The sequence below is a fragment of the Panulirus ornatus genome, chromosome 4, assembly GCF_036320965.1.
Source record: "Panulirus ornatus isolate Po-2019 chromosome 4, ASM3632096v1, whole genome shotgun sequence".
Classification (NCBI taxonomy): Eukaryota; Metazoa; Arthropoda; class Malacostraca; order Decapoda; family Palinuridae; genus Panulirus; species Panulirus ornatus.
Window position 1 is genome coordinate 59,739,979 of NC_092227.1, and position 14,637 is coordinate 59,754,615.

At 42.3% G+C, this 14,637-nt stretch overlaps 1 protein-coding gene across 7 annotated transcripts in view; it reads right to left on the bottom strand.

Annotated features, from left to right (window-relative positions):
- LOC139766508 (uncharacterized) overlaps positions 1 to 14,637 on the bottom strand; it is a 1,237,960-nt gene that overhangs the window by 123,564 nt on the left and 1,099,759 nt on the right. For all 7 annotated transcript variants that reach the window (XM_071695222.1, XM_071695230.1, XM_071695271.1 and 4 more), the window contains one exon: positions 10,693 to 10,828. In XM_071695222.1, the coding sequence (XP_071551323.1) occupies positions 10,693 to 10,828 (136 nt within the window). The remainder of the gene's footprint in view (positions 1 to 10,692; positions 10,829 to 14,637) is intronic.

Consider the following 14,637-nt stretch of genomic DNA (forward strand, 5'->3'; position numbering starts at 1 on the left):
AAGTGGCAGACCAAATTGGAGGTGAAAGGATGGAGTAAAAAGATTTTGAGCGATCGGGGCCTGAACATACAAGAGGGCGAAAGGCGTTCAAGGAATAGAGTGAATTGTAACGTTATGATATACCGGGGTCGACGTGGTATCAATGGATTGAATCAGGGCAAGTGAAGCGTCTGGGGTAGACCATGGAAAGTTTTGTGGGGCCTGGATGTGGAAAGGAAGCTGTGGTTTCGGTGCATTACACATGACAGCTAGAGATTGAGTCTGAACGAATGTGGCCTTTGTTGTCTTTTCCTAGCGTTACCTCGCGGGCACGCGGGGGGAGGTGCCATTTCATGTGTGACGTGGTGGCGATGAAAATGGATGAAGGCAGCGAGTGTGGATGTGTAGATGTGCATTTATGTATATGTCTCTGTATGTACATGTATATATACGTTGTAGTGTATAGGTACGCATCTGTGCGTGCGTGGGCGTTTATGTATATACATGTGTATGTAGATGGGTTTGGCCATGCCATTCTTTCGTCTGTTTCCTTGCGCTACCTCGCTAACGCGGGAGACAGCGACTATAATATATATATATATATATATATATATATATATATATATATATATATATATAAAATGTGTGTGTGTGTGTGTGTGTGTGTGTGTGTGTGTTATTCGTAACTGTCTATTCGTACCGTAAGGGGAGGGAGTTTAAAATACTTCGAAAGAATTTCTTCAACTTTCTAAACTTCTGTACGCTGTACGCATTCTCAAATTTCCCCCACTCACCCACTGTTCGATGATTACAGTTCTTTACATTTTTTTTTCTAAATAAATCTTTCTTCCTTTCACGTTACGGTCTCTGCTTACTTTATTTTTATATCTTTTAAAAAACTGTTCACCACTGACGTCATAATCTGCTTATAACGCTTCAAGTACGTGAATAAAATCCTCCCTTACTTTTCTCTCTTTCATGGCGGACAAATTAATGGCCTCTAACTTCTCGCTGTAACTCAGCGCTCTCAGTTATGGTACCATGTTCTTGTGATCCTCTGTACCTTTTCTATTAGATTCTTTTTTCAAATGCGACGACCAAACTTCAGAAACATTTCTAGTTTTGGCCAGGCCTAGGCTGGGAACAGGTTGAATCATTCTATCCGCGTAACTGAACGCAACTGTTATATCAGCCAGGGGACAGATCGTCCGCTTACCACCCTCCATAGATAGGGTTCCAAGGCTACAGGATGGGTAGGTACAGCCGCCTCACCTTCCAATCGACACAGTAAACTCTTTTCAATCCTCTCATTCCCCGCCGGTGCGGAAACCAGGGAGTATCGACTCGCTACTTCGAAGCTTCAACTGTCCGAGGTTCAGCTCATCATGCCAGGGTCGTTACTCCCTCGTCTCCACAACGTCTCATCATATGTGGTGTTCACTTCGGTTTCCACAGACCAACCATAAGTTACTGTGATCTCGATCCTTCCTCTAAGTGGCATGTAAACCCGAGAGTATCAGCTCGTGAGTTCGAAGCCGAAAGCGGGTAAACAGAGGCGTTCTCCGCGCTCTGAGAGCCAATTGACCACGCCATTCATCCTTTGACACCGTTAATACGAAGACTGTGGATAGTATCGGTGTCACTTTCTACCAAGTGGGGAAACAATGAAAATTCATAATTGGAAGTGGCTTCTGTTAAAGAATATGAATGATAATATCCATTACTTAATTTGATTGCCAGGGGTAGAGTTACCATAAGCGGGGTTGGTAAGAGGGGCGATGGATTTATGAAGGAAAACGTGGCGTGAGAGTAGAGGAGGGTGATGCATGATGTGTCGGGCCGCCTCTGATTATCCTAGCATGAAGCAACAGAATGAAGACGATTGGAACTATAAATGTATCAGGATAACATTAGCGATGTCATCAGTGCAGGATGTTAATTCTTAATAGCACTTCACCTGTTTCTTCCTATCGTTACGCTGCTCATCAACCAAATTATCTGCTCTGTGGCTTCATTGTTTCAATGCAAATGGATGGAACGCTAGTCTAATCCTCCTGAAGACTCACTAATATCATGTAATTATCGTATTTCTAAAACGATACTTAATATAGTAACCTTGTAATACCACAGATTAATAATTTCCTAAAGTTTTATGTTCAAACTACAAGAGTATGTACGACTGCATCCTATATGAATGGCAGTTCATAACTGGTTATACATTTTTCACGAATGTTATATTCATTACGCAAACTTGACTGGTTTCCTGTAATGTTGAAGATGTTATGGAGATCAGATAATTAAGAAGCATAAGACGTTAGGAAAAATGAGGCCAGTGGTCGCCTTTTTCTTGGACTGTGGGGCGAGTGTGGTGGGCGTGAGGTTCTGTGGTTGTGGCTGTGGGCCCTGCTGGATGGGCCACATATTAGCTCGGGGTCGTCATGAGTGATTTATACAGATATCGAGTTTGGCATTAGTCGATAAGATTACATGGAACTCTTTATATTACTTGACCTTAGAGATGAACCTTGGAATAACTTACCGAATATACCCAAGACCATTATCCTCAACCTCCTGATAACATAGATATACATGGGAAAATGACACAATGTCCATTCTGGGGAATGCGTGGGAAGTATTCTTTCTCACCTATCCCCAGGGAAGGAGTAGCACTACTTCTGAAACAGGAGCTGTGGGAGTATGTGACAGAGTGTAAGAAAGTAAACTCTAGATTGATATGGGTAAAACTGAAAGTGGACGGAGAGAGATGGGTGATTATTAGTGCCTATGCACCTGGGAATGAGAAGAAAGATCATGAGAGGCAAGTGTTTAGGGAACAGCTGAGTGAGTGTGTTAGCAGCTTTGATGCACGAGACCTGGTTATAATGATGGGTGATTTGAATGCAAAGGTGGGTAATGTGACAGTTGAGGGAATAATTGATGCACATGGGGTGTTCAGTGTTGTAAATGGAAATGGTGAAGAGCTTGTAGATTTGTGTGCTGAAAAAGGACTGGTCATTGGGAATACCTGGTTTAAAAATAGAGATATACATAAGTATACGTAAGTAGGAGAGATGGCGTATATATAGGGTTGTGCGAAGGAGGGTGGATGTGTTGGAAATCAGATGTTTGAGGACAACATGAGGTAATACGTGGTTTGATCGAGAAAGTAATGAAAGGGTGAGAGAGATGTGTGGTAATAAAAAGAGTGTGGTTGAGAGAGCAGAAGAGGGTGTTTTGAAATGGTTTTGCTACATAGAGAGAATGAGTGAGGAAAGATTGACAAAGAGGATATATGTGTCAGAGGTGGAGTGAACGAGGAGAAGTGGGAGACCAAATTGGAGGTGGAAGGATGGAGTGAAAAAGATTTCGGGCGATCGGGGGCTGAACATGCAGGAGGGTGAAAGGCGTGCAAGGAATAGAGTAAATTGGAACGATGTGGTATACCGGGGTCGACTTGCTGTCAATGGACTGAAACAGGGCATGTGAAGTATCTGGGGTAAACCATGGAAAGTTTTGTGGGGCCTGGATGTGGAAAGGGAGCTGTGGTTTCGGTGCATTATACATGTCAGCTAGAGACTGAGTGTGAACGAATGTGGCCTTTGTTGTCTTTTCCTAGCGCCACCTCGCGCACGTGCGGGGGGAGGTGGTTGTCATTTCATGTGTAGCAGGGTAGCGACGGGAATGAATAAAGGCAGCAAGTATGAATTATGTACATGTGTATATATGTGTATGTCTGTGTATGTATATATATGTATACGTTGAAATATATAGGTATGTATATGTGCTTGTGTGATCGTGTATGTATATACATGTGTATGTGGGTGGGTTGGACCATTCCTTCGTCTGTTTTCTTGCGTTACCTCGCTAACGCGAGAGACAGCGACAAAGTATAATATATGAATACATAAATAATAATAATAATAATAATAATAATAATAATAATAATAATTATAATAAACAGCCTATTGAATCTACACAGCCCTTCGGCCAAAAATTCACATACGAGATACTGCATAACTGTGAGGTCATAATAGTAACAAATTAACTAATCATGAGAGAGTTAGAGATCAAAGTGAGCTAGCTATTTCCACGCTTTGGACAAGGACATGAGTGAGGTGCATCTACACAGTGAAAGTGGCAAATATACGCGATGCATTACAGCAAATACTATGGCTTTTACATTATGCACTCAGTGTGTGTGTGTGCGTGTGTGTGTGTAAATGAAAAAATAAATAACGGTTTAATGGGTAGAGGGAACCATTCGGCTCAAAATACAGTCGAGGGTATTACTGATATTACAGAACTGTGAGGTCGTAATTGTTACCAGTTAACTGATCATGAAAAACTTGCGATCAAGATGGGCTGCACATTTCCACACTTTGGAGAAGTGCAAAAAGCACGTGAGCGGGGTTCATCCAGGCAGATGAGATGGCAGATATACTGGAATATTTACAGAATAAACTTCAAGGCTTATATTCATCATGCACATGGCTGAACATTAAGCCATGAATAGCTACAGTCATGCAGAAGCTGACATACCAAATAGGCAAACGATCAGAAAAAAAGAGTCGTTGACTTGCGCAGTTATGCACTTGATCATGGACTGGTTATGAAGTCCACAATGGTAGCTACAGGACTGTTCTTGTAACTATCTGTGCGAGCTGTGACTAGAGCGAGACGGTTGTGGGGAGGAAATGCGGTCCTTGGTAGAAGGGAGTAAGTCGCCCTAAAGCCTCTAATTGTATTTCACCTCTATCAACGCAAGGCACCATCTTACTTGGACCTTTTACTTGAGACGCTGTGCTTCTTTACGAGCGCTGACCAGACCCGAGTTTCATCAACCGTCTGTCAGACCAACTGTGGAGCTTCGTCCTGATCTCTCTTGTGAGCTGATGCGATCATAGTCGCTCATTATTGCTCTCGTGATCTTGGGATCATCAACGAACAGGAGTAAAAGTTTAGTCCATCAGGCAATTCATTTACCTACACGAAGAACTACGGTGGCCCTGCGACACACCACTGAGACCTTGGCCTGTCCAAAGGATGCTCCTCAGACTGTCCTTTGCTCTCTTGTATTTTCCATATGCAGGCTGGCAAAAGTGTCCTCCACATCTCCTCAATATCACCTCTCTAAGGTACCTATCCTCCTGAACACATTCTCAACACACCTACACCTGAAAGCTATTCTGGCACAGAGTGTATAGATTGATCTCTATCGTTCCACCTCATATGATTTCCTTGCAATATATTTTCCGTAACTTCGCCTCTACAAGCCTTTCTTCCTGACTGATTCTTGTGGTTCACATCCACCGATAAGATCGTCAAATGTCGCCCATTTTCTGTCTTTTGTGTCACATCGTCGGTCTCCTATCTTGACCACCACAGCAATATGTCTACGTCTGCCATTCACTCTGCACATCATTCATCACTAAGACAACACCATGAAACATCAAGTTGTGATTCAGCTTCGTGTAGCATATCGATAACAAACTAACATTAGGTACAGCAACGTCTGCCAACATTAAGTCCAATTTGATACCTCACACCCACACAGAAAAGGTTCATGTAACACGTGCTCTCTCTCTCTCTCTCTCTCTCTCTCTCTCTCTCTCTCTCTCTCTCTCTCTCTCTTAGATGGCTAAGTAGACCCTGGAAATCCACTTTTTTTCTTCAACCTGTCCAGTCTGTCGTTTGTGCACACTCTCACAAGTGCAAATGGTCAGATGGAATGCAACATCTTTCTCTCCTGAAAATTCAGTGTGTTCTAGGCTTTAATCTCCTTTTTTTTTTTTTACATTAAGATACCTTTGGCAGATCCAAGACTTTTAAAAGTAAACAGGCTTTCAAACTGCATTCACCTCTTCATAAATGCTCTCACGCGTTTAGTAACTTCTCTCTGGGATTTTTCTACTCATGTTTTATAATGCTTTGCCGACGTAATTTGCTCCTTAGGAAATAACTGTGTCCGGCCTTTTGATATATAATTAGTATCATCTCTTCCGTGCCGTCACACCCTTCGAATCACTGCCTGTTCTGTATCCTGCAAGTCTGCTTTTGCCTGCTTGCATGTGCTACACAACCGCTCTGCAGAAAATTTTTGACACACGAACACTGCGGTAAAAAAATAAATAAATAATATACTACGTAATCAAGCAATCTTTGGCGCATCGCTACTTATGACCATCGTCTCAAAATTCCAAAGATTAAATCACTTAGACACAAGACAAACTCAAATACAAAACAAATGCGGAGACAGTCTCGGGTAAGAAGTAATGACCCTAGGGGAAACAAATCAAATTAGGGACGCTCAATACCAGAAGAATTTCGTTTGATGTACTGAACTATATATATACATATACATTATATATATATATATATATATATATATATATATATATATATATATATATATATATAGGTTTGTTGAATGCGTTTGATGATAGAGTGGCAGATATAGGGTGTTTTGGTCGGGGTGGTGTGCGAACTGAAAGGGTCAGGGAAAATAGTTTGGTAAACAGAGAAGAGGTAGTGAAAGCTTTGCGGAAGATGAAAGCCGGCATGGCGGTGGGTTTGGACGGCATTACAATGGAATCTATTAAAAAAGAGGGTGACTGTGTTGATGATTGGTTGATAAGGATATTCAATGCAGGTATGGTACATGGTGAAGTGCCTGGGGATTGGCGGAATGCATGCATAGTGCCATTGTACAATGGCAAAGGGGATATAGGCGAGTGTCCAAATTACAGAGGCACAAGTCTGTTGAGTATTCCTGGTGAATTATATGGGAGAGTACTGATTGAGTGGGTAAAGGCACGTACATAGCATTAGATTGGGGAAGAGTAGTGTGGTTTCAGAGGAGGTAGAGGATGTGTGGATCAGGTGTTTGCTTTGAAGAATGTATGCAAGAAATACCTAGTAAAACAGATGGATCTGTACGTAGCATTTATGGATCTGGAGAAGGCATATGACAGGGTTGATAGAGATGCTTTGTGGAAAGTTTTAAGGGTATATGGTGTGGGAGGAAAGTTGCTAGAAGCTGTGAAAAGTTTTTACCCAGGATGTAAGGCATATGTACGATTAGGAAGAGAGGAAAGTGATCGATTCCTTGTGAATGTCGGTTTGCGGCAGGGGTGCGTGATGTCTCCTTGGATATTTGATTTGTAAATGGATGGGGTGGTTAGGGAGGTGAACGCAAGAGTTTTGAAGAGAGGGGCAAGTATGCAGTCTGTTGTGGATGCGAGGGCTTGGGAAGCGAGTCACTTTCTCGCTAATGATGCAGTGTTGGTGGCTGATTAAGGTGAGAAACTGCAGAAGCTGGTGACTGAGTTTGGAAAAGTGTGTGAAAAAGTTGAGAGTAAATGTGAATAAGAGCAAGGCTATAAGGTTTAGTAGGGTTGTGGGTCAAATGAATTGGGAGGTAAGTTCGAATGGAGAAAAACTGGAGGAAGTGAAGTATTTTAGATATTCGGAAGTGGATTTAGCAGCAGATGGAATCATGGAAGCGGAATTGAGTCACAGGGTGGGGAAGGGGGTGAAGGTTCTGGGAGCGTTGAAGAATGCTTGGAAGACAAAAACGTTATCAGAGAGAGCAAAAATGGGTATGTTTGAAGGAATAGTGGTTCCAACAATGTTAAATGGATGCGAGGCGTGGGCTATAGATAGGGTTGTGCGGAGGATGGTGGATGTGTTGGAAATTAAATGTTTGAAGACAATATGTGGTGTGAGGTGGTGTGATCGAGTAAATTACGAAAGGGTAAGAAAGATGTGTGGTAATAAAAAGAGTGTGGTTGAGAGAGCAGGAGAGGGTGTGTTGAAATGGTTTGGACACAGAATGTGTGAGGAAAGATTGACAAAGAGGATATATGTGTCAGAGGTGGAGAGAAGAAGGAGAAGCGAGAGACCAAACTGGAGGTGGAAGGATGGAGTGAAAAAGATTTTAAGCGATCGGGGCCTGAACATACAGGATGGTGAAAGGCGTTTCAAGGAATAGAGTGAACTGGAACGATGTGGTATACCGGGGTAGACATGCTGTCAATGGATTGAACCAGGCATGTGAAGCGCTTTGGGTAAACCATGGAAAGGTCTGTGGGACCTGGATGTGGAAAGGGAGCTGTGGTTTCGGTGCATTACACATGACAGCGAGAGACTGTGTGAACGAATGTGGCCTTTTTTGTCTTTTGCAGGTGCTACCTCGCCGGAAGAGAGAGAGAGAGAGAGAGAGAGAGAGAGAGAGAGAGAGAGAGAGAGAGAGAGAGAGAGAGAGAGAGAGAGAGAGAGAGAGACCAATTCATGTTCGGCAAGGTGGCGACGGGAATGGTTGAAGGCAGCAAGTATGAATATGTACATGTGTATATATGTCTGTGTATATATATGTATGTATACGTTAAAATGTATATGTGCGTTATGGGCGTTTATGTACATGCATGAATATGTGGGTGGGTTGGGCCACATAATATATAGTGGCACAGTGAGTAACGGTGTTTTGGTGTCCAGTTGACTGACGCCATTACCCGCCAGATCAATGTAGCGACTTCGTTAAAAAAAAGGACACGCACACACTTTCCTTCATGCCGCACAGTAGCCTCAAAATAAAATGCTTACATCTGCGCGATAATGAGGAAACTTTTTTTTTCTTTTGCCTTGTTCAATTTGTCCCGAGGCCTGGAGCAAGCCTCAAACCAGTCCCACACATCCACGCGCGACCCAAACTAACGCCAATCCAATTATTCTTTTTTTTTTTTCTAACATATAACCGTAGTACCTGACATTTAATGCATCTCTTATTTTACTTCAGGCCTAGTCGAGTGACAGAGAACCATCTGAAGATCATGGCATGTCAAACTGATGTCAATTAGAGAGGACATTGGATATCATGGATATCATTCTTCCACTGGGATAACATTACAAATTCATACATTAACTGACGTACACCTTGTCTCCCCCCTTTTATAACATAGCAGGTGTTATCAGCCTACAGGTTCAACTTAGCAAGGCTGGGTGTAGTCTGGAGAATGCGAAGAAGAACCCAAATCTACCAGGTCACGCTGAACTGATCATCGGCTTAGCTTTTGCCAAAAGTGCGAGATACACATTTATCTCCTCGAATCACGGAAAATGTGTCGGGGAGGCTCTCTCGCTCTCTCTCTCCATACACACACACACAAACACACACACAGACACGAATCTTTACGACCCGCAAGGCCAATCCAAATCAATTCATTCAATACAACAGTAAAGCAAATCTGCTTTGATCTGTATATTCTAGGTTGGTCTTGTGTAGCCGAAGCTAAGAAAAAAGAAAGAGCAAAAAACTCATCATTGTAAAGTACTAGCAGAATGATGGGAGTCTATTTGATTGAACAAGAAACAAAGAAATAGTTAACGGTTCTCTAGCGTTACTATACACCAAATTGGTCAATGAATCGAAAAAAAATGAGAAGTATTTTATGCTATCATATGCAGATTACCTTTAAGACCTACTGGCTGCTAAACACGTTCAGTTTTTAACAGTTTTAACTATGGAGGACACAAAAACCCGAACATGTGGATGAAAAATATACTGCGCAGGCCAACGTTTTGGTCTGCACTGTTAAGACACGTAAAAAAAAAAGGAGGGTGTGGTTTGCAGCCCCATATTCTATATAATAACCAATATCTAGTTTCCAAACCCATATTTGAAGTCTGTTTTGCTATTAAGAGATTAACCATCATCAATAAATCATAGCATTAAGAAGGCCGACAGCACAGGTTCTCTTACTATAAATGTAACGATACAAATGGTAACAACAACACAATGTGGAATCCTCTGGGGCAAGAAGTTCACTGGCGAGACTTCACTCCCACTAGCACAGCCATCAACCACACCAAAAGCTTATTTTCACTTACGCCGTCACGTCGAACAAGTAGAGTTCGGTAACATTTACATATTTATATATATATATATATATATATATATATATATATATATATATATATATATATATATATATATATGAATATAGTGCAAATGAACGCGCACTTCCATATAACACACAAACCTCCAACAGCCAGGTGATCATAGCCTAGCTTGTAATGCTCCCGCCTGCCACACTGGGGTCCCGGGTTCGATCCTAGCTGTTGGAGGTTCGTATGATATATATACATTCAATTCTGGAATCCTAAGAAACACTAAGATGACAGATGACAATAACATAGTTCACCAAAAGATGTCAATACCTTTTCTCTCAGACAACCGAAAAGAAAGTGTAGACTGAAAATGGAGAAAAGTGTCTTCGTATACCTCACGTCGTTCCATATATCACCGGCCCTTCTGAGGAGAAAGTACTTCGGCCTCAACCGAAGAAATGTTTATCTACGAGTTAGTATTATCAGTCAGCTCAGTGTTTCCTGCAACTGCTGTGTGTTTGCGTGTGTGTTTTACAGATGACTAAGTAAATATGAAATAGAGATAATAACAATAATAATAATAATAATAATAATAACAATAATAATAATAATGATAATAATAATAATAATGATAATAGGTCGTGCAACACACACACAGTTTACAGCAATTTCACAGGAACAGTAGAAGCATAAAAATATAGCAAGAAAAGAATGAGAAAGGAAGACAATGGTAAGACGGATTGAAAAGAGAGAAAAAAAAAGGACAAAAAACTACATTTACAAATAAAAGCAATGACCTCGCCTGACCCAGAAGGTCAGGAGACTGACCTGGTAGCTGCGGCCGGGCATCCCGCCCACGTACAGCAACGTGTCCATGGGGATCTCGAGGGCAGAACGTCGCAGCATTTGACGGCTGATCCACCGGCAGTCCACGTACACCTGGATGCTGCTGTCCTCCAACACGCTGCCATGGCAACAGCAACAGCAGCAGTAGCAAGAGTAACAGCAGAGAACAGAAGCAGCAGCAGCAGCAACGGAAGCGCCACAGCCACCAGGTAATGAGCGTGCGGGAACACAAAGACAATATAGAATGAGTCAGTTAATTCAGATACTCTTCGAATCATCATTATAAATCATCAACATAAATATGGACATTATTCGTATCACTCAACCATCATCGTAACCATCTCCCTCAATCTGTTATGGGCATCAATGTGTGTACACTACCACGTTAAATATATGTATTACAAAGTGAAAGAACAAAAAATCATCTGTTCAATTCACTGATAAGACACACACACACACACACACACACAGAGTTCAACCAATTCACTGATCTGTTTCTCCATTCAAACACCAGCAAAATTAAGATTACCAGTGTTCGTCCATGACAACCGAAACCATTTGTACCCTTCTCCTGTGCGCCAATATCATCCAAGGGAGGAAAAGGCTGCCTATTGCAGCGTACTATATCGAAAAACCATCTGGGTAAAGAGAATAAACATCCCAGCTTATAACAATCTTTTGTATCAATATATTTAAGGTGTAGGTATGGATTCCCCGGACTTGAGTTTCAGCTGTTGAGAATTACTGACTCGACCTACATAACCTCCCATCCCCCACTACCAGACACAACTCGGGCTGAAATGTGAAGGCAGAACCTTAAATCTTCCTCCCCACTAATCATCCCCTCCCCCAGATACAAAACGCCCCTCTCATCCGATCCCATTGTTAATCTTTCCTACCTTTTCTTATCATCTCCTCCTGCTCAGAGGTATTCCCTTAACCACGATTACCTAAAAAAAAAAAAGGAAAAACAAAGGCGTCTCATCTGACCCCATTATTACCATTTCTTACCTCGTCTTATCATTTCTAATGTTGAGAGGAATTCCCTTCACCATGATTGTCTCTTCCACATACACACTGCAAGTGCTACTTCATTTTACAAGGTAACAATGACCTCTGAACACCACCATCAAATTTAGAAACCATCACATGAAATCTCTCATTATATTACTGCGACTGACCAGTCTTCAATAATAATCAATATTCCGAACATATTAAGTTAACAGCTCTCTCTCTCTCTCTCTCAGCTACACCAAATCCCTACCATCCCCTTAAGGTTCCACCACCACAACCCACCAACCACCCATACACCTTCACCACTCAATTCACCGCCTCGCCGGTGACTGGGTTTTATATTGGTAATGCAAACACACAAATCCCCTGGAGAAAATATATTCATCAGGCAATTCATCACTGCCGCAGCCAACACTGTGGGTCATAATGACGACAGCGTGATTCATCAATGTAATCAACTGAAAAGGAAGTATGGCGAGCAAAAAATAAATCACTGTCTGGTACACAAAAGGAATTCTACACTGTGGCGTCCAACGCTGGAGTGGCCAGTGCGGGGAGGACAAATACCATATCTATCATGGCCAATCTTGCTGGAGTGAATATCCAAGTGCAACACAGAGCAAGAGAAGATGGCAGCAGGTGCATGGGGAAAAAACCAACGTCTGGTGACCATTACTAATATGGAAAGATTCTGTCCAGTTAGGCATATAATGCGATCAACCACACTGTTTACATGACGGCTGAACAAGAGGAGGCCCGATTAGAGAAGTGACAAATCACAGGTGATGTTCAAAAGGAAGTTAGAAGTACAATGGTCTACTGGGATAGATATACAGATATTCAAAAGAATTCATTTACTTAAGGATGGGTTTTCATATTTCTTCGGCGAAGAGGGTACCGCAAGGCGACCCACGAAGGAAATGAAATCTATACGAGGGTCCTGCTTGACAACGTCTCAGGAATCAGTGAAATTCTAGTAAAGTAACATCATGAGCTCGTCTTCTTGCGCTTCTTACGTTCAAAGTAAAGCAGGTTCTCATCTTTGTCATGACGGAGCCACAAGTTTATGATATGGATTTTTCAGTTCGCACAAGGGAATTCTAATCAAGGTACCTTAATCTACTACCCAGCGTAGTAGCTCCTTCCGTACTGTGTGATGCTGCTCATGGTGGACAATACGATAACACAAAAGACAATGTGGTCAAGGTGGATGATAAAACGGTTCTGGATCACATAGACAACATAGTTATTTCATCGTATAAACATAACACAGTGAGTATCTAGTAATGATGGATCTGCCTTGAAGTCGAGGCTTACCTGTTGCTTCAGTCAATCTCATAAAAATGTCGTAGATACGTTGGCTCACACGTTATCATGCCATACAAACGTTTGGGAACGTTTAAAACGACAACGATCGTATCTGCGTCATCATGACCACTCAGTGACACAGTCAAATGATTTGCTGATAAACGTTTTCAACGATGCGCGGGTCGACCCAGATTTAACCACAGCTCCCCGTCATGGTGTAGCTGAAGGCTAGGCTAGGCTGAACGAAGAGAGAGACGAGCGGGTTCAGTCAGGACTCCAAGGCGTTGATGGAGCAAGGCAGGTCGAATCTATGACCACGACGCTAATAAGAAGAAATTCATCTCTTTTTTTTTTTTTCTGTGAAGTAAATTGGATACGAGTGTGGGTGACAGGTTATCATTCATCCCCCCCCCCCCCTCCCTCAACCTATGGACACAGCCATGTCACTCACAACAGCAAAAAAAAAAAAAAAAAAGGGTAAAAAGAAACCATTGGCTCACATCCGCCCTCTACCTGTCATGTGTAATACATCGAAACCGGAGCCCCATTTCTGCGGCCGAGCCACACATACTTTGCCGTGGTTTCCACTGACTATTCTACCTATTAATAATAATTCTTTCTTCTGTTTCCTTGCGCTACCTCGGAAACGCGGGAGACAGCGTCAAAATATAATAACAATAAAAAAATAATAACTGAATTCTCTGGACTTTCGAAAATCTAAGATGGCTACCAGTCAAAAGCGCCATCTACTGGCACTTCCATGATGATGGAAGTGATTTACGACTCTGGAAGAATAATCTTTGGTGCTATAGTCTTACATAACAGGACTCCGCCAGCTTGTGCCGACGCCGTGGGCGAAAGATCACATTTGACGACGCTCTATCATCGTCACTTGCTCAGAGCACACGACTATCGAGAAACTTCTCTCTCTCTCTCTCTCTCTCTCTCTCTCTCTCTCTCTCTCTCTCTCTCTCTCTCTCTCTCTCTCTCTCTTTCTCTCTCTCCTACGGGATCTATCGTTTCCCTGCTTCCGATTGTAGCGCAGCCTCGGAAATGCAGGAGTTCCATAAAATGGGATGTGGGGGGGCATACAGTTTATCAGATCATATATGTAGACTTGTTTCCTAGCAGCGCAAAATCTTGTACCCTATCATCGGCCAGGCTTAACTGGCAAGAAGCAGTTCTTTGTTATAAAGTTCGACTTACTAGTGAGGGCGTTCCAGGACTACGTCTGCTCCAGGTTACAACGAGAATTGAAAAGTCACCTTTGGCGAGGCTGAATGAGTGGTCATGATGACGCAGATACGATCGTTGTCGTTTTAAACGTTCTCAAACGTTTGTATGGCATGATAACGTGTGGGCCAGTACAGTCTCGTGAAAGGACTTCGTACTCCAAAGAAGTCTACATTTCCCTGCAAACTGGAAGTGGTGCAGCCTTGGGGCTACGATATCCTCCACAAATGTATTGGGTAACACAAGATCTCTTACACAGACGGTGGTCATGCAGTGATCATAGATCAAATTGAAAAATAAACTTATCGTCAGTAACACTGGGTGACCCTAATCCATCAGTCATGCTGATATACCTCCCCGGCCATCGGGGCA